Here is a 25442-nt window from a genome sequence, read left to right on the forward strand (position 1 = left end):
AAGATTTCATTAGGAGAGATAAAGTGGGGTATAAATAAACATAATAATAATAATAATAATAACAACAACAACAACAACAACAACAACAATGATTCAGAAGGTAATCTTTCAAAAAACACATTCCGGAGTTACCAATTAAAACAGAACAAGGATATAACAAACAGTACAAGTTATAAGTTTTAAATAAAATAGTTGTGTGCAAGAGCAGTACAATCAGTTTAGTGTTAGTGTGAAAAATATTTATTTCATTCCTCCCCCCCCCCCAAAAAAATTGCTGTTTCCCTTTAAAAAGAGGAAAATAATTTAATTAATATTACAATTACAAAAAACACAAAATTAAAACTTTCTGGACATTTAACGTCCTTTGGAGGGAGAAAAAATATCTTGGGGCTCAGTCAAGACAGCTCCCTTCAAGGGACTGGATGGATATCAAAATGGCTATGGTACAAAAATCTATCTAAGATGGGGCACACAATTTTGCCTTGAATTTCTAGCTTCAAGTTCTGAGTGGCTGAAATTATGAATGTGAAACTAAATGTTGTAAAAACTAATGAAAACAGAACAAGAGAAATGGAAGAAAGATGAATAAGGGTAAAGAACTATATCATGAATCAATCTGGAGATCAAACCATAAGAAATAAGATACAAATGTTATATAGTATATAGGATGAAAATGGATAAAGATAAAGATATAAAGATTGTCTCACAAAGAAATGAATATGTAAAAAGAAAACAATCCTTGTGTTGGTGATGGGAACTGTAAATGTTTTGTATGTGTATGGTATGTATTTTTTGTGTTTTAAAAAAATAAAAAATTGTTAAAAAAAAGTTCTGAGTGGCTTTCTCATTGAGCCTCTGAAACACTACCTTCTTTGACATCTCTACCAATGCCTTCTAGATCTTGAAAGGAGGCACAACAATCCTTACCTGCCAACCTCCACAGTCTTTGCACGTGCTCCTCCACTGGCTCTCCTGCTTCCACTGGAAGAGGAGGAACCCAATGAATCACTGGAAGAGCTGCTGATGCTGTCACTATCCTGCCCTCTGCCCCAGGAGGTGGCTGCCCACCCTCCACGCAGGGGCCGCCGACTGAGGGTTGGAGAACTGTCTGAGGTGGTTTCTGGGGCACTGCTGTCGATGCTGGCCATTCCTGCAATGCCACAAGCAATGAAGGCAGGAGGTAAGTAGATGCATTATGGGTATAATCAGTGCACAGGCAAGCTCCGGGTTATGAGAAAAATAGGTTTTGTAGGTTTCTTCTTACAACTGAATTTGTATATAAGTTAGAATAAGTACATGTTAAGGTGTAACGCCAACCATTTCCCCCCTAGTTTTGAATAGTATAGGGAAGCGTTAACTCCTCTAAAATATTTATTTCGCTGTCTGTGCTCCTGTTTAGAAGATTTTACCTCACTTTCTGTCCGTGGCAATTGGATTTTGAAAATTTGGTTATGTCCTGGAAACAAGAATTGATGCTAAAACTTCAGTGGAGACACCTTTTCCGCATGATAATTCTTCCAAGAGTGATTTTCCCTTCCCAAGAGTAGGTTTCCTTTCCTTTCTTCTTCTCTTACTCCCATTCTTAAGTACAGTAGTCTCACTTATCCAACATAAACGGGCCAGCAGAACGTTGGATAAGCAAATATGTTTGATAATAAGGAGGGATTAAGGAAAAGCCTATTAAACATCAAATTAGGTTATGATTTTACAAATTAAGCACCAAAACATCATGTTATACAACAAATTTGACAGAGCAAATAGTTCAATATGCAGTAATATCATGATGTTTTGAAAACATTGACTACAAAAATGTGTTGTTTAATCCAGAACGTTGGATAAGCGAGTGTTGGATAAGTGAGACTCTATTGTAATATGCAAGTCAGATGTAACTCTAGGACTGCCTGCATTACAATGTAAAGTATACACCATTTCATTTTTCAACAAATGGGCAAAATGCATTGCTTTAAAACTTTGTGATGTACAGTAGAGTCTCACTTATCCAACATAAACGGGCTGGCAGAACGTTGGATAAGCGAATATGTTGGATAATAAGGAGAGATTAAGGAGAAGCCTATTAAGCATCAAATTAAGTTATGATTTTACAAATTAAGCACCAAAACATCATGTTATACAACAAATCTGGCAGAAAACGTAGTTCAATACGCAGTAATGCTACGTAGTAATTACTGTATTTACAAATTTCTCACCAAAATATCATGATACAGTAGAGTCTCACTAATCCAAGCCCCGCTTATCCAAGCCATTTTTGTAGTCAATGTTTTCAATATATCGTGATATTTTGGTGCTAAATTTGTAAATACAATAATTACAACATAATATTACTGCGTATTGATCTACTTTTTCTGTCAAATTTGTTGTATAACATGATGTTTTGGTGCTTAATTTGTAAAATCATAACTTAATTTGATGTTTAATAGGCTTTTCCTTAATCCCTCCTTATTATCCAAGATATTCGCTTATCCAAGCTTCTGCCGGCCCATTTAGCTTGGATAAGTGAGACTCTACTGTATATTGAAAACATTGACTACAAAAATGCGTTGGATAATCCAGAACGTTGGATAAGCGAGTGTTGGATAAGTGAGGCTCTATTGTAACTGGAAAAGGCAGGAGAGATAATGTAACATGATTGAGAGATCCCTGGCAGCCCAATTCAAATCTTCTCAAATAAGAATTCATCACATGGCTTTAGGGTACAATACGTACTTGATTGACAGAGGTGTTATAAGAATTACCAAGGAGGAATATAAAACACTTTCAGAACCATGAGCCAAACTGAGTACAAGAGAAAATGTGATTGAGGGAATGGTACTTTCAATTAACCAGCCTAAACTATTAAGAGTATAAACAAGTTGGGCTATCTGAGACCTACTTTATTGCCTTCATCTGAAGGAAAAAGAAAGGAGTGGATTTATGGTAATGGCATCTTAAACTGGTAACTCTCCCTGGGCATGTTCACTTGCCAACTTCATTATTGTATTTTAGGAGCCAGACTAAAATCAAACCTGTTCTTAGAGGGCTAAAAAATATCTTAAATGTCACAAGCATATTTGCATATTCTCTTCTTACTGCTTAGTTCTTGTTTTGTTTTGCATTCACCTCCAAATATTATTAATGAATAGATATATGTATACAGTATGACACTCATACCTGGGAATCCTCCCCAATACTTCATGTGGATACGCGAAACAACAAATAACTGTGAGCCCTACTGAAATGCACTTGAGGACCTACAAAATGCCTAGAGATTATATATTCTGTAAGACATGGACATGGAACTGAACATAAAAAGACATGTTTCAACTTGGTGCCAAAATAATATCAGCATTGATGATTTGGCCTCCAAGTGGAGGGTATTCCACTAATGGGGTGCCACTGCAGAGAAGGCCTAGCTCCTTTTTACCTGTATGTTTCTTTTTTTGTCTGACTGGTGAACCCCAGCATCTTCCATTGTATCCACCTCTGTTTCCAAGAGCTAATCGGCTGGGCACTTTCCCTTCTTGTTTTAAAATGCTGGATTCCACAGAAGGCTCACAAAGGGATCTCTGTGGATTTTCTGGAGAAACACAAACCATCCATTAAGAGCAGCAATAAAGGAGAGATTTATAAACTGATGCCTGTATAGACGTGGATTCTTAACAAAGGAAATTTCAGCAGACAAAAGGCAGCTTTTTATTACAAAAAAACCACAAACAGTGAAACTTAGAAAATTGTTTCATAAAGATAAGGTAAATGCAAATCCCATTGATAATTGTATGTAGGAATACAGAGCAAACAGCCATATAATTTTGTAAATAAAAGAAGTTACAGCACTGTTTTAGACTAGGTCTTCTCTGACCTGAGAAATTTCCTGTGACCCTGGGTATATAAGTATCTAAAATAGGCAAACAAGGGTAACTCTAAAAGTAATGCACATTATTTGTTTAAAATCCAAATGTTATTTTACATCTTTGCTATTTATACAGTACATTGATACATGCTTTAGGAACAAAATGTCACTTTTCCACACAATCCCCATTCTTTTCAACAGCCTTACACCATCTTGGAACTGGTGCCTGTATGCCTACATGGTAAAACTCTAAATCAGCTCAGCTGAACTTCTGTTTAGCAGCTGCCACAAGGAAGTCATCATCCTCAAATCTTGTTCCATGCAGGAAGTCCTTCAGTTTGACAAATAGAAGAAAGTCCAATGGTGCCAGATTAGGGTTATAAGGTGGGTATGGCAATTGTGCCCACCCAGGTTTTTGATCTCCATGCATCTTCTTCAGTCTCTTGTGGATGTTTCCAACTGCCTCATTCTCACAAATCAGGAACTCAATAACAGCACATTGCTTCTGACAGATACCAAGCGTAGTAGCTATCTTGGAGGTGTGCTACAACACTCCGTACGCAGGGGTGCGTTGAATTATAACTGAATAGAAGTGGGAAAGATTCTTCTGTGCCCTCAGCAAATTGCAAACATATAGAATATTTTATTTTTTTAATGTTGTGCATTACTTTTGGAGTAACCCTCAAAAAATCAAACATTTACTAGTAACAAACCAGTGTTTGCAAGGCTTGCTAAATCTGGAGGTCAACTGATGCATTTTCTGCAGATTCCACTCAAAACACTGCATGTTGTTTCTAATGGATTTATGTAAATGGGTGGCATTCAGAAACCTTTTATTGTTGTCAAATTCTTCATGACTCCAACATGAAGCCAAGGAGACCCTATTTGGAGTCGGGACCCACAGCAGTGTTTTAGACAACCTAACAAACTGGAGCAAATACTCAGACAAATGTGGAAGAAAACTGAAACCATTCTCTTGGTAACTAAAAGGTAGCTGTTATTCAATGAAACAACTGTTCATACCTTGTGTGCTCTTCTCCAAAAATGGTTCTGAAGGATTACTCTGGACAGTAGCGGGGACTCCTGTTTGTTGTGTGACTGATGCTCCTGGGAGATGCTGAATAGGTGCAGCTGACTGGGTAGCATGTTTGGAAGGAGACTTCTGGCTGGGAACCGTAGGCTTGCTGGATGAGTAGAATGAACTTATAGTCTGGGGTTTGTGTGTCTGACTCTCCCTGTCTAACAGTTTATCCAAAATCTTTAAAACAAAAAAAGGAGAACATGGGAATTAACAATTTAACAAAGAGTTCTCAAATGATGTGGGAATTAAATCAGAAGGCAATTATAATTCAGGCCCTTTTGAAAAAGGACAAAGGAAACAAAGGAATTTCGTTTTAAAAAGAGGTAGTGCTCAGATGTTTTGGAAAACAGTTCAAATAATTGTACAATAACATTTAATTTAGACTGCTCTTCCCATAATAGTGGTTACTGGCTTTACTGCCTAGTAGTTGTGGTCCCAAAATATCTGGTGAGCACCAGGCTGTTCACTCTTAGTTTATAATTCATAAATATTAAGATATGCAAATACAAATGGAAAGATAGGAAGCAGACTATCAACAAAATAGAATATGGTTCATATTGTAAACTATTACTACCACCTCCTTTCCCTTTAGAATTACAAGCAGAATTCAAAACGATCTTGACAGACTAGAGAGATGGGCCGAAACTAACAAAATGAAGTTCAACAGGGACAAATGCAAGATACTTCACTTCGGCAGAAAAAATGGAAATCAAAGATACAGAATGGGGGACGCCTGGCTTGACAGCAGTGTGTGCGAAAAAGATCTTGGAGTCCTCGTGGACAACAAGTTAAACATGAGCCTACAATGTGATGCGGCAGCTAAAAAAGCCAATGGGATTTTGGCCTGCATCAATAGGGGAATAACGTCTAGATCCAGGGAAGTCCTGCTCCCCCTCTATTCTGCCTTGGTCAGACCACACCTGGAATACTGTGTCCAGTTTTGGGCACCGCAGATGAAGGGAGATGCTGACAAGCTGGAAAGCGTCCAGAGGAGGGCAACTAAAATGATTAAGGGTCTGGAGAACAAGCCCTATGAGGAGAGGCTTAAAGAGCTGGGCATGTTTAGCCTGCAGAAGAGAAGGCTGAGAGGAGACATGATAGCCATGTACAAATATGTGAGGGGAAGTCATAGGGAGGAGGGAGCAAGCTTATTTTCTGCTGCCCTGCAGACTAGGACACGGAACAATGGCTTCAAACTACAGGAAAGGAGATTCCACCTGAACATCAGGAAGAACTTCCTCACTGTGAGGGCTGTTCGGCAGTGGAACTCTCTCCCCCGGGCCGTGGTGGAGGCTCCTTCTTTGGAGGCTTTTAAGCAGAGGCTGGATGGCCATCTGTCGGGGGTGCTTTGAATACGATTTCCTGCTTCTTAGCGGGGGGTTGGACTAGATGGCCTTTGAGGTCTCTTCCAACTCTACTATTCTATGATTCTATGATTCTATGATTCTAAGCCTCCATTGGGAGGTTTTTCTCAAAGGCACAAAACCTATCCCCACTTCACCATCTAGCCCTGCCAATCTGCCATATGATCCTGCAGTTTGATGGAATGGCATAAAAATGTTACTTCTCAACTCTGCACCAATTCTCCAACCAGTCTGCAATAGGGAAGCAACTCACTACACAGTTACGAATTAAAAATAAATTCATGGCAGCATGAAGTCATGGCATCATGAATTCATGGCAGCATTAATATAAAATGCACTTCGGACCTTTCATGCCACCATGGAATACAAACAGTCACTCACATATATCCTACTATGCAGATAGGCGGAAAACCATATTTGTAAAAACTGATCACACCTTTTTTTAATTTACAATAGATAAGCTGTAGGTTTCACTTATATTTTATTATTACTTGTTATATGGCAAATTCAGTGTCATTTCAATATTTTAAACTTCAATCCAAGTTTTCTATCATTCCCAAAAAATGCTGTTTAGGTTTCTTATCCAAGTAATTGAAGGTGAACTGCAATCCAGCATATGTGTGATGTTTCATGTTACCTAGCTATTTTCAGTGTATACATGCCGGGAGGAGAAACAAGAATTCTCAAGCTAAAAACATTATGGATATTGTTTACAGGTTTATCAAAAGGAAAAATATTTCAGCTCAGGCCACTAGCCTGCCAAATGTAAAACACTGAAGTTTGATGGCACTAAAATTAATAACTGTGAGGTTCATAATAGTGGAGTTCATCCACCATCAAGTACAACATGAACTCAACCCACAAGTTCACTGGAGCCAAGTTCTTGCCAGCCTGGATTCCCATGTTGTTCGCCCTTCTTACTTTCCCAAGTATGTTTATGCTTGTGAAGAAGAATGGAAGATTTCTCAAAAGGAATACTTTCAACATAAGCAGATATTTGTATTTTGCACCTGGACCTGCCTACCTGTGTACACCTTGGTGGCCAAGAGCTTCCTTAATGCCATCTTTAACCTACAAGCATTGGAAACTCCATTTTCCATACATACTATTGACAATTTAAGACACAGGCCTTAAAAAGAGTACATATGTTACATACTTTCTTTAGTTTCGACTGGTCATCTTTGTATGTGATCATCAGGGCTAGAGCCAGATCTCCTTTCTCCCTTCGGGTACCTTCACACAAAAGAGGGTGCTCAGCTTCACTCACGGTCGTTTTCATGCCTGGAAGGGAAAGGACAAAATTCAAATCTCTTTGCTATTTTAAATAAACTCTAAAGTGATAAATGCTATGCTAAGGCAACAAATTTGGTTTGGATTTCCCCATATATGAGGTTTATATTTCCTCGTACTTCATACAGGCAAGTAATGGCTGCTGTAGTGTGTGAGGATTTCTGCCATTTAAATTACAAATTCAATTTCCATTCTAGATGGCTTCACAGAGTGATGAAGGACATGTCCTCTTGCCAGTGAGAGGAGTAGCTGGACAAAGTAAGAAAGAAGCTCAGCACTTACCAAGCGCAGCCACAGCTGCCTCAAAGCCAAGCTCTTCATCACCAGGCATCTCATTATTCCAGTTACGGCTTGGGGGTCTGGATCCTGTAGGAGAAACCACTAGAAAGAGAAAATGTGACCTATTAATCAGCTCTACAAGAAAGAAACAATTATTTCGATTGGTAATGTTTTAATTGACAAAATCACTCCTGCCCAGTCTAAACCTAGTCAGAGGGAGGGAAATGTAGCAAAATTCTCATCATGACTCCTAGGAGGTGTGAGGAAGATTTCTAATTAAAAAGGAAGGTGCTTAGAGCACAGGGGTGTTACAGCATGTGTTGAGGTTAGAAACATTTCAGATTCCTCCTCCAGTTTAAAGCAAAATTTCCTAAGCTACTACTTCACAAATATTTCAGACTCATACATCAAATCCAATCATGGACAAAAATAGGAGATGGAAGGAAATGGAATCCAGGACATCTGAAAGATGCCAGATTAGACTTTTTAAATAGTATGCTGCTCTAAAATCTAAGATCGACAGAGGGCAAGATAGAAATCTTTATATTAATTAATTAAAAGCTACTCTAGCACATCAGGACTTGTGTTACAGAAGCACCCAGCCCAACAAGAGTTTCCACTGAGATTTACTATCTTAGTCTTCTATCTTGTATGACTGTGAGAAAGATTGAGCCCCAGGGCCGAAGACGGGGGGTGGGTGGGTTAAGGGTTCAACCCCCACCCCTAAATGTGTCAGGTTAAAACCTGGGTTACTCATAAATTGGTTAAAATTCATGAGTAAACTGGTTTTTTTTAACCTGACACATTGGGGGGGGGGGTGTTAACCTTTAAATCCCTCCCCCCCTTTGGCTACGGTCCCGCTGAGGCCCCTTCTATACTGCCATATAATCCAGATTATCTGCTCTGCACTGGATTATAAGAGTCTACACTGCCATATAATCCAGTTCACCGCAAATAATCTGGATTTTATATGGCAGGGTAAAAGGGGCCTGAGTGTATCCAGTTTTCTCATAGCTGAGTGTGTGGTCTATACATAGCCAGCCGGGACTCAACCAAGCAACTGCTAGCTTTTCCTGACCTTTCTGAGAAAATCTCCTATTGAGATTTAGAGAGACAAACAGATAGCACAGTGATTTTTACATTACTCCACCAAGAATATGACCTGGTTCTCTCTTGATCCAAAAATCGTGAAAAGGTTTTTACCTGGAGTACACAGCACATCAAATATGAAGCTGGCCAGCATGAGAGGCAAAACAGGGCGGTAATCACAGAGAGTTCCTTCCCTTAGCTCTTCAGCTCTTCCCCGAATAGTGTTCATCTCATTAGAACCCAGTGGAATTTTCTTCAATAAGGCCACAATTTCAGACTCTTGGTATGCCAGCTTTACCTGTTTCATACATAGTAAGGAAGAAAAAAACCATGGGAGGTCACCATACAAATATCCTGTTCATATCCTACTTATAAGTCAGACAATAGTGAGCAAAGTCCCCATAAGCAGACAGAGAATTAACTGAGGTGAGATTTTGTTACGAGTACTAGCAGAAAATTACTCAGCATTGGTTGACTGTATGCATAACATAACCAAAGAGATTTCTAGAGGCTGGCTTCTGGTTTCACCTTTATTTGATCTCAAGATTCTTAATTTGTAATTTTATTAGCAATGTCCTGTGATTGGAATTTCAACTTGAAACTGGCAAAGTCACTTTCAATTTTGCATGACAACATGCAAAGTCACTTTCAATTTTGAAGCACCTAGCCATAATATCCCAATGAATTATAGCAGCCCCTCTTTCCCCTTTGCTGCTAAGAATTTTATCTTTAACACTCATTTTTGGAACTTGAACAACCAAAAATACTGTCATAGTTCAATTTCAGCAAGGATTTTGACAGTTCCACTTTACAGTTCCACTATCAAATTAGATAGTGATACTGTTATGTGGATTTGGAACTGCTTGAAAGACAAAAACTTAAGGGGCTCACTAAGCCTGGAGATAAATTAATATTAGGACGTGTTTGGGCTCTGTCCTGGGCTGAGTGCTATATGGCAAGAAAAATAAAATGCAAGAGGATGGGCAAGTTCCAGATTAACAACAGTAGCCAGAAGCTAAATATGAATCTACATGATGCAGCAGCCAAAACATTGCATCAACTTGAGTACAATGTCTAAATGGAGGGATGTCACAATCCTGTCTGAATTACCCTTATCTAAAATGTTTGGAAACATGAGTCTTTCTCATTCTCTTTGAGCTGGATATAAACAGTGTCTAATGGGGTTGATCTGCACTCACCTTTGCTGCTGTTTACAAGGGCACCTATCCTATTCTGCCTTTGGCTGAGCAGAAGCCAAGCATGGAAGTATCTGGGATATCTGCTATTTACAGGAGTGTTGTGTAAGCAAGAGTCCTTCCTATTTCCCCCATCTTATTTTTCTCTTGACAATGGTCCTTGAGAAAAAAACTGAGTGGGAGTCACACTACACCCTCTTTCTCTAAAGTGGAAGTCAACAACTGGCAGCAAATGCTTTTGGATTTATGTACTCAACCTAAAGTACATTATTGTGCTCTAATCTGATGTTTCTCTGCCTAACACACAATAATTATTTCAATATTACAGCTAGCTAAAGCCTGCTCAGATTTTCCAACTAGTCTTATTAAAGTTAGCTTCTTAAACCTACAACAATGTATGTATTCTGTATGAATGTTCTTTTAAAAATGGGGGAGAGGAACTGGACCTACTGGATCATTATAGTGTGTTTATATTTAATGGAACATATTTATTATCATTAGAGAGGCAAGGCGATGTAGTGTTTTAAATGCTGGACTTTTCTATCCATTGCTCCTTTTTTGCCAAGCTACACACATCCCATATTCACCCCAAATTCGCGTTATTTACACAGGATCTGCCAACACAGATTAACTCCTTTCACAGTCCAAAAAAATAAGGTTTGAGAATGAAAGTCTTGCAGCAAAGAAATACAACTTTAACTTCAAAATCAGAGCTACCTCTGTAACACTTAAGCCCTTGCTAACTCCACTCATGATACAAATTAATTTTGCAGCCTGCTTTAAAGCAAGCAGAGTAACCAAAGGTTTCTAAAAACCTTCAAAATTAACACCACACATACCTCCAAAGCCTTGGTAGAAGCTGGTGGCCTCTGGAGCTCCAGAGCAAACATGCCAATCTGGAAAGCTAGATTATGGTATTCCTGACGCTCACTTAGTACAGTTAATAGGAAAGCAGCTTTGGATAAAGTGTTTGTTGCCATCAATGTCTGCTTGGTAGTAGATACCTTGTTTTTCTTTCCCTGTGGGATAAACAGAGGTTTCAGAGTTAGTTACACTTCATTTCAACTGAAATCACTGTAAACACTTAGCCCTAATCTGAATTAAATCCAATGACTTAAATGGAATATAGTCAAAATAGCCCAGCAGCTTTCTTTTAAAGAATATATATCCAATCCAATAGAATATGTTATGACCCTAGATACACTCCGCACTCCTGTGCAGCAAAGAGGGCCATTATACTCCCTCTTACTACTATTTTATTGATTTTTGGTTTTTTTTCCCTTGTGTTATATCAACAAACACCTTTGTGCTAAAGCAAAATTGTTGATCAGAATGAATGCTGTTAAGAGTAAACCTGCACTGGCCTGTAGTCTCAAGGCTTTAGGTATCAAATGTGATACTTTCAAAATCAAATGTAAAAGACTAGACAAGCTTTTTGGAAAATAATGCCAGGAGATCAGTAATATCATAACTGAGTTAACTGGTTATTTATAGATTTGTCAATTGGTCTTGGAACCTTTTTATAAATATGGCAGAGCACAAGCATCTTATCCTGTATTGAAAAGTATTAATTCATAATTTCTGTCTTCTCCCTATCCTTTTTGCTATCTTTTCACTACTTTCTCTTTTAACAAAGATTCTTTTGCACAGAACAAGCATTCCACTATGACAATCATAAAGAGAATGATTATTCTGAATTTAGGGTAATGTACATCTCATGTAGATTATGTGTTTGAGTGGAGAATACAGAATCATAAGAATTCATCTTTGCTATAAACAAATGTCTAGCTATCATGAATATAGAAATAGTCTTACAAACATCAAATCTAACAAAATTTCCAATGTCTTCTAAACAACAAACCTGACAAAATTTCATCAACTGTATCATTTAGACAAACTATTCCAATGCCCGCATACTAATGTAATGTGTACAGGTCAGAGAATCCAGGTGTTTTTTTTCTTTGTGTCAGGAGCGACTTAAGAAACTGCAAGTTGCTTCTGGTGTGAGAATTGGCCCTCTGCAAGGACATTGTCCAGAGGATGCCCAGATATTTTGATATTTTACCATCCTTGTGCTCAGATGTTTTGATGTTTACCATCCTGTGGGAAGCTTCTCTCATGTCCCCGCATGGGGAGCTGGAATTGACAGAGAGCGCTCACCCGCTCTCACCGGATTCGAACCAGTGACCTGTCAGTCAGCAGTTCTGCCAGCACAAGGGTTTAACCCACTGCGCCACCGAGGGCTCCACAGCAAATCCAGATTTTAGTGGATTGTGTTTATGAGTGAAAGCAAGAGAGCAAAGAAGCAGAGCACAAAAGACAGGTGAATATTCATGAATTCATGAATATATTCACACATGTCCATAGAGTCCAATCAAACTATCCTTGTTTATTCCCAGCAAAACCCATCACAGGGCAAATAACTTTTTAAATCTATTAAACGACACATGCTCTTCTATTAAAAAAAAAAACTTCCAAAGGAAATCTGTACCTTGGTTTGGGGCTGCTCCACCTTGAGATCAGGAGGATTGGCCAACAAGTCCTTTGCAAGCTCAACTGTGAGGCAACATGCTTCATTGCTATAACCATGAGCATAAAGAGCTTCTGCACAGGCAAAGAGGATCTGTAAATGAAGAGTTGCAATAAATCTGATTTCCTTCAGCCTGATCAATAGTGAGTTTAAGTGGACGGTGATCAGTAAACTGCCTTGGACAGGATTAGTCAGCATGTATTTTAAACAACTTTACTTCTTCCAGCACTGTAGAGGATTACAGTCTTACTAACACATCTGAAGGAATAAAGGAGGGAGAACTTCTGCCCAAAGGCAGCACCAAAAGTCCCCAATATAGGCCATGAGACAAATACAGAGGACTGTTCAGCACAGTGGCTAAGAACATGAGCCACAAGTTTTCAACTTTAAATTCCACTTCAGCAACAACCTCATTAGGCAGATTTAGTTTTGCCATAATTCTGCAATATAGGGATAAACTGTAATATAGGGATAACATACAAAGCTCTCTCTCAATAGAGACCACTGGCCTACTTAGCCCAGTACTGCCTATAGTAGTCTTCCTGTTGTTTTTTTCCATGTTATGAGGCAGAAGCCTTTCTAAGTCCTGTTCTATGATTCATGTTTAAATAAAGAAGCCTTCTATGTACAAACCCTACTGAAGCTCATAGTTTGTACTGGTAATGTTCTTATAACATTAGCCTATTTTACAAAATTTTGGGAAACAATACTGAAATAACACCCATAGACTCAAAAGCTTTGTTTTTTAGATAAGATGGTAGTTGGAACACAACCTATTCCTTTTTTCTAAGACAAATAAATCTTGAGGGGAAAATGGCAAGATAATGAAATGTGAACAAAAACAATTATTTGCTTTTCCCTTTTCAGTAATTATCCCATCGGGTAAGCAGTCCATCAAAGGCACACACATTTCCTAGAGCCACAAATATATAATACTAATATACAGACTTTTACAGATGGCTTATATCACAGGTGGAGAACCTGTGGCCCTCTAAATGCTACTGGAGCCTAAAGCCCATTAGACCCTGGTCATTGTTAAGGGAAGGCAGGAGCTTCAGTGAACCATCATGCAGAGGGCCACAGGTATTCATTCAATTCATATGCATTGCCCTTACCTCCATGCGGTTTTCCTGCTCCAAGGGCTTGATCCCAGCAAACATGTCTTGTTCCTCTTCTGTCCCTCCCTCAGCCTTCTCATCTTCTTCCTTAGTCACTTCCTGGGGATTCAGATAATACACTTGATAGTCATCTTCCTCCTCTTCTCCTCCAGCCGCTCCATTCTCCCCAACTTCTTTTGGCTTTAAACATACCCCACCAGTACTCTCATCTGGGCAAGGGACATCATCATCTCCGCTGCACACTTCTCCAACTGAGTCCTTGGGGTTTTTCTTTGTGGAAGGACTGCTCCTGAGGGTGGGCTCAGCTGCCTCAGAAAAATACACTCCACCATCATCTTCATAAGTATCTCTGTAGCTTCTGTTCAAGGGGCTATCTGGGAAACTGAATGTATTACTAGCCTCTGCCCCGAGAGCCAAGCTACTGTCGTCTAAAGTCAATTCAGCCAAGTCTGGCTCCAGAGAGCTGTCCTCGCTGCTCATGCGACGCTTCCCACTGTGTTTGCTGGCCAAGTTCTTTCCCACTGGAAGCTTGCCCTTGTTCACTGCTGTTTTGTATGTAGCTTTATCACCTTCTGCTGAAAGTCGTCTCAGAACCCGCTGTGGGCCTTCAGACACAATTTTCCGCTTCCCAATGAGTTCTTTGGGGCGTACAGCTGGCTCCTGGGAGGCAAGGCGGGACCTCTCCCCAAGCTGCAAGCACATACCTGCAGCATCTGTCCCATGAGATCTTCCCGCATCACAGAGTTCAGAACACTGTGGCCGGCAGTTCCTCTGCTGGATGGCTTTCACCCAACAAAAGGAGTTCTTCTTGTCTGCACTACTATAGGTGATGCCTGGAATGGGATAGGCCTCCTCCCAGTTGAAGTAGCAAGCTTCCACAGCTGGCTTGAAACCATAGAACAGTTTCTCAAGGGATTTTTTATGCTGTCCCCTTTTGACATTGTCTATTACCTTCAACTGCCACTGTCTTAGTTGCGTGCACAAGTCCCTTCGCCTTGCATCATGAAAAAGAAGACATATATGAAAGAATACATGAGCAACAAAGGCAAAGAAAGCTTATTCACTGTCTGCTCTCTATCAGGATTTGATTAATCTCATACATTCCCATGTATTTTCTTTACTGCTGAGCTCTGGTGACAATTGAAAAATTATTTAATGTTTTATTCCATTGAAACCAGTTTGAAGATAAGATGTCATGCACTGGGCCTGGAAGCAACTCTCCAAGGCCTCAGATGCCTTTCTTAGCTCTGCTACTTGAGATCCTTTAATAGAAGAAGCTAGCAGTATGTGTGCAATCTTATGCAGCTAACATAAGATATCAAGGGTTGTGAATGATAGCATACTGGCCCTCTGTTACTCTGGTACAGAAGTCTCTTGAGTGAGACTGTTCTTTTAATTAGAATCATAGAGGCAAAGAGTCATAACCTTTCTCTAACTGGTAAACTCAAACTAAATATCCACATTAACTATGTTTTTGACAGACAAAAAGTTCTGAAATAGAAGTCTATGAGAGCTCAGGATACAATATAATCATAGCAAATGACTTTGGGTGGCATCTTTATTCATATCTGGAATGAGCAACAACCTTAAACAAAGATATAAGACATCAATACTTACAATTAAAATGGTAAATAACAATTAATGGATTATTGTCAAAATTGAAAATATATAGGTTTATTAAGCATTATCTGGTGCTTAATAAATTACCAGCTTGCGCCCGGGCTGTGGCGCAAGCTGGTGAGCAGCCAGCTGAGACCAATCACTCTGACCAAGAGGTCATGAGTTCGAGGCCAGCTCGGAGCCTGCGTTTGTCTTTGTCTTTGTTATATGTCAAGGCACTGAATGTTTGCCTTATATGTGTAATGTGATCCACCCTGAGTCCCCTTCGGGGTGAGAAGGGCGGAATATAAATAAATACTGTAAATAAAATAAATACAATAAATCTGACCCTACCGATGAGGACTGATGGTTGGATCCAAGACAGCAAGCCTCCAAAGAACCACCATCTCATCACACATACTTGCACAAGCATGAGCAGCTACTTCCGATTGGCCATTGCTACGGCCAGTATGCCCACTTGCACTGCTATGGGATGCAGATGTCCTTACACTATACCACCAGCCAGTTATCTGTAAAGAGAGTAAGATGACACATCAGATGTCTGAGTTTTCCTTTCTGAACATGCAATGACAGATGCATCTTACTTTGATTAATAAATCTCTAATCTAATGAACCTACCACACTACTTTTCGGTTATTGTCATGTAGGCAAAGACATTTATTACCAGATTTCTTAGCAGCTCCCGGTCTTCTTTCACAACTCTCATTCCCCACTACTGATCCCACCAAATAGAACAGAACAGTCATTTTTATACACTACCTTAAGAATGTTGAGTTAGACAGATTTAAATAAAAATAAAATAGCACCTGTTCATACGTCAAACACTGGTCTGTTAGGATCTCCAGAAGAGGGGCTGCATTGGTGTCCCGCCTCTTGAACATCTCCCGAACAATAGAAAGCAAGTTCCAGATGCCCTCTGGTTCTCTCCCTCTTAGGGGACGCAAGAGACAAGCCCATTCAGCAGCAGCTGGAGGCTCCGTGGAGGAGAGATACATAGAGTTGACATCACTGTGGAATGTGAAATGGGGCAGAAAATAGGTGGAACACTGTCAAGGTAACACTGAATAACATCTACTGTTACTCCCTATGCTACTAAGAAAAAAATAGCACGTTTTTGCAAATGAAAAAAATTAGGATTAACACCATCTCCAAAATGTATGGTTGGTTACATACATAAACAACTCAGTTCTTTCAAGTCCAATATATCATCATCATCATACACATTTGTACTGATGAGAAAATACTTTTTGTAGTTGAACTGCTAAGACAAACATCAAAATATAATATAAGTTTAAGTAAATTAGCTTGTGATTCTAGTTGCTCAGACTATAGTTATAAAGAGCCCTTCAGGGTTAAAAAATGCTAGTGTTATATTAAGATTCTTATCTACCGATATTAACTAAAAGTATATTCCTCTTGTTTTATATATACCTCAAGCTTTTCTTATTATAAATGAACCCTGACCTAAGAAATGAGCTTAAACTTAAGAGCTTTGGTTCAATTAAGCCACTGGCCTGAAAACTAACCTTGAAGGAACTCTTTGTACCTTGTTTCCCAAGATTCATTGCATACGATTTTCAGAAATATTCTAAAGTGTACAGTCAATTCATATGGAACATTAGCCAGGCTCGCATTTCTCAAAGGGAAATAATAGTGCATTCTAGAATATACAAAATAAATTATGCTTCACAGGAAAAGTCTAGTCAAGGTGAGCAAGGTGTCCTTATCCAAGATTATTCCCCTTTCCCTGGTCACAATTTTCCTGCAATGAAAAGTGAGTAAAACCTCCTAGCCCTTCTCCTCAGTCTCAAAATAAAGATTTTAAAAAGAGAAAGAAAGCCGAGGGCTAGAAATTTCACTGGTGGTAAGACCACAGTTTTAATCCAGGCAAGACAGAGAATCTCAGCCACCTGAGGGCAATATGGTAACATCTACCTACTTGATCTTCTGGAGTCCTCTGAAACATCCTACTGCAGATTCCATACAACACAGTGAGATCACATCTTCCTAACTCTGTGATATTCTAATTATAGACACTTTTATAACAGCTGCTGCTACTTGCTGGACTTATGCTTTTAAACTGCAGTAAGCATGGTTAAAGTTAATAGTTTTCAAAGTTGATTTAAAATAGGTCTATAATGAAATAAATTTAATCCATAATTAATTTTAATTAATTTTTAAATATTCTTGAGTGAATTGGGAAAAATGTTGAAATAATACAGTCCAACCAAACATTTTTTTCTTGGTGTTTTGGTTTTTAGGCTTGTTCTTGAGGTTATTTGGGGCATCGATTCGGAAAATTGTATTGGACAGATTGCATCAGCTCTAGTTTTTTAGGTAAGATTATCATGATTTTCTATGAATGAGCAGATGACATATGTTCTGTATCTCAAAAACAAGAACAAATAGGGGGAAATCAGTGCCATTTTTGGAATCATCCAGTCAAGTATCCTGAGAAACATGTCTAAGACTTGAGGCACCAAAGTGTGTGTTGGCCAGCATTAATTAAGAACAATTATTTACTTCAGTGTGTTTGCAGAAGATTTTTTTCTTAACAGTAAGGATGTTTATATTACAATAAGACATATTTATTTCCCATATTGAATAAACATATTTATCTTTTTATCTATTTCACTTATCTCTACTTTTAAAAAATCTATTAGGTTTTGCCCCTTTCTCTTTTATGCCACTACTTCCCACAGTGTCACTTCCTCCCTGGAAAATGCACTTATATAACATACCATTGTGTGAGTGGAGCTTAGCAAATTGAATTTGATCCAATTTTCTCACATGCTTGGGATATCGAACTGTGGTGGATCACCCACAATAGAAGAAGAAGAAAGTTTACCTAAAGACAACAGGAGAAGGACCACAAAATTTGTGGAGGGTTTTCTTTATGTTGTCACTTAATGTAGATTCATCCAAGTACCAGGTGCTTTGATCTGAAGCAGAGGGACCAGCAGTGGGATCTTAAGGAAAGAAACACATACATTTTTGGAGTGCAAAACTTTCTTTCTCATTTCTCAGAGTTGCAGGAAAAACAGTGAGTCTTGTTTCTATTCTAGAAAGGAAGCTTTTGTCCTAAATATCTTAAGTCTGAATATATTGTAGTCTTTTACCACTGGTACAACACAGTGAATTGAGGAAACTCTCAATAATGCTTCTCTCATCACTTACAAGCCAACAACAGTTTGTACTGCTTGTGCTTAATGTTATGGTGCCTGGCACCATATTTTACAAAAATATACTTCAAAACCAAATAATATTTCGATATTCAAACGCTACTTGAAGCAATGTGATGCTCCTACGCCATCAACTCCGCTGGACTGGCCACGTTGTCCAAATGCCCGATCACCGTCTCCCAAAGCAGTTGCTATACTCCCAACTCAAGAATGAGAAATGTAATATTGGTGGACAGGAAAAGAGACTTAAAGATGGGCTTAAAGCCAATGTTAAAAACTGTGGCATAGACACCAAGAACTGGGAAGCCCTGGCCCTTGAGCGCTCTAATTGGAGGTCAGCTGTGACCAGCAGTGTTGCAGATTTCGAAGAGGCACAAATGGAGGGCTTAAGGGGGAAATGTGCCAAGAGGAAGGCATGTCAAGCCAACCCTGACTAGGACCACCTTCCATCTGGAAACCGATGTCCTCACTGTGGAAGAACATGCAGGTCAAGAATAGGTCTCCACAGCCACCTACGCATCCACCACCAAGACACTACACTTGGAGGGCCATCATCCTCAGGCTATGAGGGATCTCCTAAGTAAGTAAGCATGCTACTTATTTATTAATTTCTTTTCTTTTATTTTATTTATAGTCTGCTTTTCTTCCAAAAAGACTCATAGATTAAAATTTAGAAGTCCATTAAGGTTACCTGGTGCCCCACACACAGTGTTGATAGCAGTAGATTGGGAAGACAGTAGTTCATCCAATAGGCGCTGAGCAGTAGGAAGTATCTAAATATGAAGAAGAAATTTAATGTTGATTTAATAACAAAGTTAACCCCAAAGAAACAAAACTACCTTTCAAAGATTTAAATTAACAACCAAATGAAATTATTAGAGTCAAGTTTAATATTGCCACTTCACCTATTTCCCTAGAAATAATGCATACTACTTGTCGCCCAACTAAATATGTTAACAAACAGTCCACAAACAGTACTTGTTATATCATTCATACAATTAGTATAATTTGATGTCTTTGTTAATTTTAGAAAAGTTAAGAGTCGTACAGTAGTCTCACTTATCCAACGCTCTGGATTATCCAACGCATTTTTGTAGTCAATGTTTTCAATGCATCGTGATATTTTGGTGCTAAATTTGTCAATGCAGTAATTACTACATAGCATTAATATGTAATGAACTACTTTTTCTGTCAAATTTGTTGTATAACATGATGTTTTGCTGCCTAATTTGTAAAATCATAACCTATTTTGATGTTTAATAGGCTTTTCCTTAATCCTTCCTTATTAGCCAACATATTCGCTTATCCAATGTCAAGGACAGAACGCCACAAGATTCAAAGTAACAGAGTTTATTAGATTACAGAACTCAAAAATGCCCGTAAAACACAAGGGCCAGGCAGTTTTTGCCTTTAGGAGCAAAAAGGGGCAAAAGTAAATGTTCAAAAGATAAACCGGATTAAACCGGAGTTTAATCCGGGTAAAAACAAACTGCTTTCTTCAGCCTGGGTATAAACAAAACGAAAGCCAAGGAACAAAAGATACAAAGAATGCAACTAATTGGCAGCAGATTCCTCTCTGCTGCCAACACTGTGTTTAGAGTAACTTGCGTCGCTCCCACACACACAGCAGACAGGATTCCAACACGAACAAATCAGCCAGGGATTTTAGCAGTAGAGTAGACCAGTTCCGTTCCGTAGATCAAAGCCAGAAGCAGACGTTTGTAGTTTTTCCAAGTCCAAGAAGGGGGGAAGACAAGCCGTGGTCAGTTCAGTCCGAGTTCTCAAAGCAGGAGATGGCGTCCGTCAAGAAGACGACGGAAGGTCAAGGTCTCAGCACAGGAAAGCACACAAGTCTTCAGGGAAGCGTCCCACACACACACGGATCCCAAGCGTTTGCCCAGATTACCTTGCCCAACGCAATTTGCAATTGCTCCCAAGCCCCATTTTATGCCAGTTACAAATCTTCATCACTGTCAGCTGCCCTCCTTAACCCGGGCGTTTCCTCATCACTTTCCTCGTCAGAGCTGGAACACCTCTGACTACGCCCAACAGCATCTCCAGCTGTGGATCCCGTCCCATCCCTCCAGCTACGCCATGGGTCTAATCCTGAAGGTCCCCATTCATCTTCTGCCCCATCATGGCCAGTGGCCCCCAATTCCTCCCTTACCCGAGTCCAATCCATCTCATCCTCCTCTGAGCTAACCAGCCCTTCCTCCATTCTCTCCGTGAACCCTTCGAAAGACTCTTCGTCAGAGGGTGCTGCAAATATGTCTCGCAGTCTTTTTCTCTCTCGCTCCTCGAGAGTATCCGACTCTCGAGGAGTCTTACGCCCACGCCTATCAGAAACAGAGCCACGAGGCTCAATCATAACACTATCCCCTCTCACAAAGGCCTCCTCCCCCGATGGCGGAGAAGTGGCAGTGATACCCTCCGCTATAGCACCACGACGACTAGAGGTATCAAGTTTCAACAGCGAACGATGAAAGACTGGATGGACCTTTAAACTAGACGGTAAACGTAAACGAAACGCAACAGAAGAAATCTTTTTAACGATAGGAAAGGGACCCAAATACCGAGGCGCAAACTTTCCCCCAGCCTGTTTAATATGTTTGGAAGACAACCACACCAAATCCCCTTCTTCCAACTCCTCCCCTGCCTGCCTGTGGCGGTCAGCCTGAGTCTTCTGCGTTGCCTTAGCTTCCAACAGTAAGCGACGGGCAACATCATGCAATGCAGCCATTTCCGTAGAGCGGTACACAGGGTCCGAAGAGACCACATTGGTCGACGGCGCCACACCTCCCCGTGGGTGAAAGCCATAAGTAAGCTCAAACGGCGTATGCTGACTAGACGTGTGTACCGCATTGTTGTAAGCAAACTCCGCCACCGGTAGCCACTTCACCCAAGCCGTGGGTTGATCTAAACAAAAACAACGCAAATACTGCTCTAAGAGCCCATTAACCCGTTCCGACTGTCCATCCGTTTGCGGATGGAAGGCGGACGACACGTTTAACTTAGTCCCCAAGCACTCATGGAAGTGTTTCCAAAAGCGTGACACAAATTGCGGAGCCCTATCGGAAATAATCACCTCGGGTGCTCCGTGCAAACGATAGATGTGCTTAGTAAATAGTAAGGCCAACGTAGGGGCCGCCGGAATGGTTGAACAAGGAATAAAATGAGCCAGTTTACTAAATAAATCCACCACCACCCAAATACAAGTATAACCCCCAGACTTAGGCAAATCTGAAATAAAATCCATGGAAATGATTTGCCATGGCCTCTCCGGAACAGGTAGAGACGACAACAATCCTCTAGGGCGCCCAACAGGCGTCTTACTCTGCTGGCAAACGGCGCAGCTGTCACAAAAGCGCAGAATGTCTTGCCGCATCTTTGGCCACCAGTAGCTCCTGGTGATAAGCTGTACGGTCTTGAACCTGCCAAAGTGCCCAGCCATGGGTTCGTCATGGTGGGCTCTAATCACCTCCAACCTGAGGGCCCCCACTGGTACGTAAACCTGCCCCCTACGCACCAATACCCCGTCTTGATCTTGGAGATGCGGCAGTATGGTACGGTTACCTGCTGAGAGCAGCATCAGTTGCTCCTGTGTCCACACATCATCTTTCTGAGCCTCAAGGATCTGGTCATGTAACCCGAGCTCATTATCTACAACACACAGCGAGGCAGTAGGCAAGATGGTCTGACATACAACCTGCTCATTGGTCTTAAATTCTGGCTTGCGGGATAAAGCATCGGCCCGCAAGTTTGCCTTCCCCTCCACGAACTGCACCTTGAAGTTAAACCTGGAGAAAAACAAAGCCCAGCGGATTTGACGCTGGTTTAACTTCTTTGCTGTTTGCAAGTGCTCTAAGTTCTTATGATCAGACCTGACCACGATCTGGTGCCGTGCCCCTTCAAGCCAGTGCCGCCACACCTCAAACGCCACCTTAATCGCCAACAACTCCTTCTCCCATATGGTATAGTTCTGCTCGAAGGGTGTTAGTTGCCGCGAGTAAAATCCACAGGGACGCAAGGTCCCTGAGGAATCTTTCTGAGACAATACAGCCCCCAACGCGTAGCTAGAAGCGTCCGCTTCTACCACGAACGGTTTGTCAACATCAGGATGGGTTAGTATGTTGTCCGATTGAAAACTAGACTTAAGTTGTAGGAATGCCTCGTGAGCTTCCCGCCCCCACACAAATGGCTGTTTCTTGCGCAGAAGCTGCGTCAAAGGTACCGTGAGCTTTGCAAAATTCGGAATAAACTCCCGGTAGTAATTAGCGAAACCTAAGAACCTTTGTACATCCTTCTTAGTCCTCAGCTCCTGCCATGAGTTGACAGCGTCAACCTTATGTGGGTCCATTTTAAGTTCCCTACCTGACACTACATGACCTAGGAACTCCACTTCAGGCACATGAAAGACGCACTTGGAAGCCTTGGCGAAAAGCCCATTAGCCCGCAGTCGGTGCAGAACCTGCTTGACATGTTGACGATGTTCTTTCTCGTCCTTAGAAAAAATCAAGATATCATCCAAATAAATCACTAAAAATTGGTCAATTAGGTCCCTGAACACATCGTTCATGAACCTCTGGAAGACCGCAGGAGCATTACAAAGCCCAAAAGGCATGACTCGGAACTCGTGGCATCCGAAACACGTGTTAAATGCCGTCTTCCATTCATCCCCTTCCCGTATACGGATTAAGTTATAGGCCCCCCGCAGGTCAAGCTTGGTAAAGACCTTAGCCCCTTGCACCCTTGATAACAGTTCCGAGATTAAAGGGAGCGGGTACCTATCCCGAATGGTGTATTTGTTTAGGATCCGATAGTCGCAGACCAGCCTAAGTTCCCCAGTCTTTTTGGCTACAAAGAATACTGGTGCCGCAGTTGGAGAACTAGAGGGGCGAATAAACCCCTTGGCTAAATTTTCATCTAGAAACTCCCGCAAAGCTTGCCTTTCCGGTACAGTCAAGGCATACAGCCTCCCTGCTGGCAGTTTCGCACCTTCTGCCAACTTGATGGCGCAATCATATGGCCTGTGCGGTGGTAATTTGTCCGCTTCTCTTTTACAAAATACATCAGAGAACTCCCCATACTCAGCAGGCACTCCCTCCATATCAGAATGAGTAACATTTAAAGTGCAACAATCCTGCCTCTTTAAGATCACTTTACGTGTTGCCCAATCTACTTGTGGGTTTACTACAGCTAGCCAATCCATCCCCAGGATCACATCATATCTAGGCAAGCTCGTAATATCCCACACAAACGTTCCCGTTACTCCCTGCACCTCCCACGTTACTGCTGAGGTTTCCTGGTTAACCACCCCAGTCTCCAGCAGTCTCCCATCTGCTCCTTCCACCCACACGTCGCATGCCTTGCGCACTCTAGGAATGCCATGCTTCTTAGCAAACTCAATATCTATATAGGAGACCGTGGCTCCTGAGTCCAGCAGTGCCAAAGTAGAAACAAGTTCCCTTCCCCCAACAGATAATGTAATGGGTACGAAAACATGCTTCCTCCCCTCAGTTGACTGCTTGAGGAGCCCTAGTGCGTTGGACTCACGTCGCACTAGGGCTGGCCTTTTCCCGAAAGCTGGGAAGGTTTCACATTACAACTTTTGGCAAAATGCCCAGCATTCCCACAGTACAAACACAAGCCCAGCTGCCTCCTACGGCTCTTTTCCTCTGTAGACAGCTTTTTAAAGACCCCAAGCTCCATGGGCTCTTCCCCCATCACCACAGGTGCCCTGGTTACATGCATGGGTGGCGCACACATTGCTTTTGAATGTTTACGAGCCTCGAACCTTGCGTCTAAACGCAGCACCTTAGCTACTAAGGCGTCCCAGCTTTCAGCCGGCTCCAAGCGTGCTAATTCATCCTGGAGCATATCACTTAACCCGGCAGTAAATAAAAGCATGAATGCATTTTCCCCCCAATCCAGCTGGTGGCGATACAGGTTAAACTTATTTAAGTAATCCAAAACAGTCCCCTTTCCCTGTTTCAACCGATACAGAGCCCACCCAGCGTTCTCCGTGCGGAGAGGATCCCCAAAAGTATCAGTTAACAACTTTTTGAAATTATTCAAATTGTCCTTGACTGGGTCATTTCCCAAAATTAAATTAGTGGCCCATTGTCCTGCGGGACCGGTCAACAAACTCAAAATAAAGGCCACCTTGCTAGTGTCTGTAGGATAAGCATGAACACTGAGCTGAGAAAAATAAAGCTCCACTTGTGCCAAAAAGGTTGGCAACTTGCACCTGGTTCCGTCAAAGCGTTCAGGAGTCAAAACATGTCCTTTCACGGCATGAGCTGTTTGGCTAACGGTCACAGCCGTTTGCAATTGGTCTAATTTGGCCCTTAACTCATCCATCGTCTTCCTGACGGGTTTATTGCTGCAATAAACCTTTTATGGGCGTCGGGCAATCTGTCAAGGACAGAACGCCACAAGATTCAAAGTAACAGAGTTTATTAGATTACAGAACTCAAAAATGCCCGTAAAACACAAGGGCCAGGCAGTTTTTGCCTTTAGGAGCAAAAAGGGGCAAAAGTAAATGTTCAAAAGATAAACCGGATTAAACCGGAGTTTAATCCGGGTAAAAACAAACTGCTTTCTTCAGCCTGGGTATAAACAAAACGAAAGCCAAGGAACAAAAGATACAAAGAATGCAACTAATTGGCAGCAGATTCCTCTCTGCTGCCAACACTGTGTTTAGAGTAACTTGCGTCGCTCCCACACACACAGCAGACAGGATTCCAACACGAACAAATCAGCCAGGGATTTTAGCAGTAGAGTAGACCAGTTCCGTTCCGTAGATCAAAGCCAGAAGCAGACGTTTGTAGTTTTTCCAAGTCCAAG

General features: G+C 41.0%; 1 protein-coding gene across 2 annotated transcripts in view; it reads right to left on the reverse strand.

Moving 5' to 3' along the window:
* The window catches only part of zswim8 (zinc finger SWIM-type containing 8), a 65399-nt gene that overhangs the window by 15660 nt on the left and 24297 nt on the right, over nt 1-25442 (reverse strand). For both annotated transcript variants that reach the window (XM_008114260.3, XM_016994934.2), the window contains exons 6-18: nt 19288-19369; nt 18263-18383; nt 16221-16422; nt 15748-15923; nt 13792-14788; nt 12638-12769; nt 10986-11165; nt 9065-9248; nt 7865-7963; nt 7449-7573; nt 4871-5105; nt 3422-3574; nt 928-1150 (exon numbers count right to left, since the gene is read on the reverse strand). In XM_008114260.3, coding sequence (XP_008112467.2) covers nt 928-1150; nt 3422-3574; nt 4871-5105; nt 7449-7573; nt 7865-7963; nt 9065-9248; nt 10986-11165; nt 12638-12769; nt 13792-14788; nt 15748-15923; nt 16221-16422; nt 18263-18383; nt 19288-19369 — 2909 coding nt within the window. The remainder of the gene's footprint in view (nt 1-927; nt 1151-3421; nt 3575-4870; nt 5106-7448; nt 7574-7864; nt 7964-9064; nt 9249-10985; nt 11166-12637; nt 12770-13791; nt 14789-15747; nt 15924-16220; nt 16423-18262; nt 18384-19287; nt 19370-25442) is intronic.

This window comes from Anolis carolinensis, chromosome 3, assembly GCF_035594765.1.
Source record: "Anolis carolinensis isolate JA03-04 chromosome 3, rAnoCar3.1.pri, whole genome shotgun sequence".
Lineage (NCBI taxonomy): Eukaryota > Metazoa > Chordata > Lepidosauria > Squamata > Dactyloidae > Anolis > Anolis carolinensis.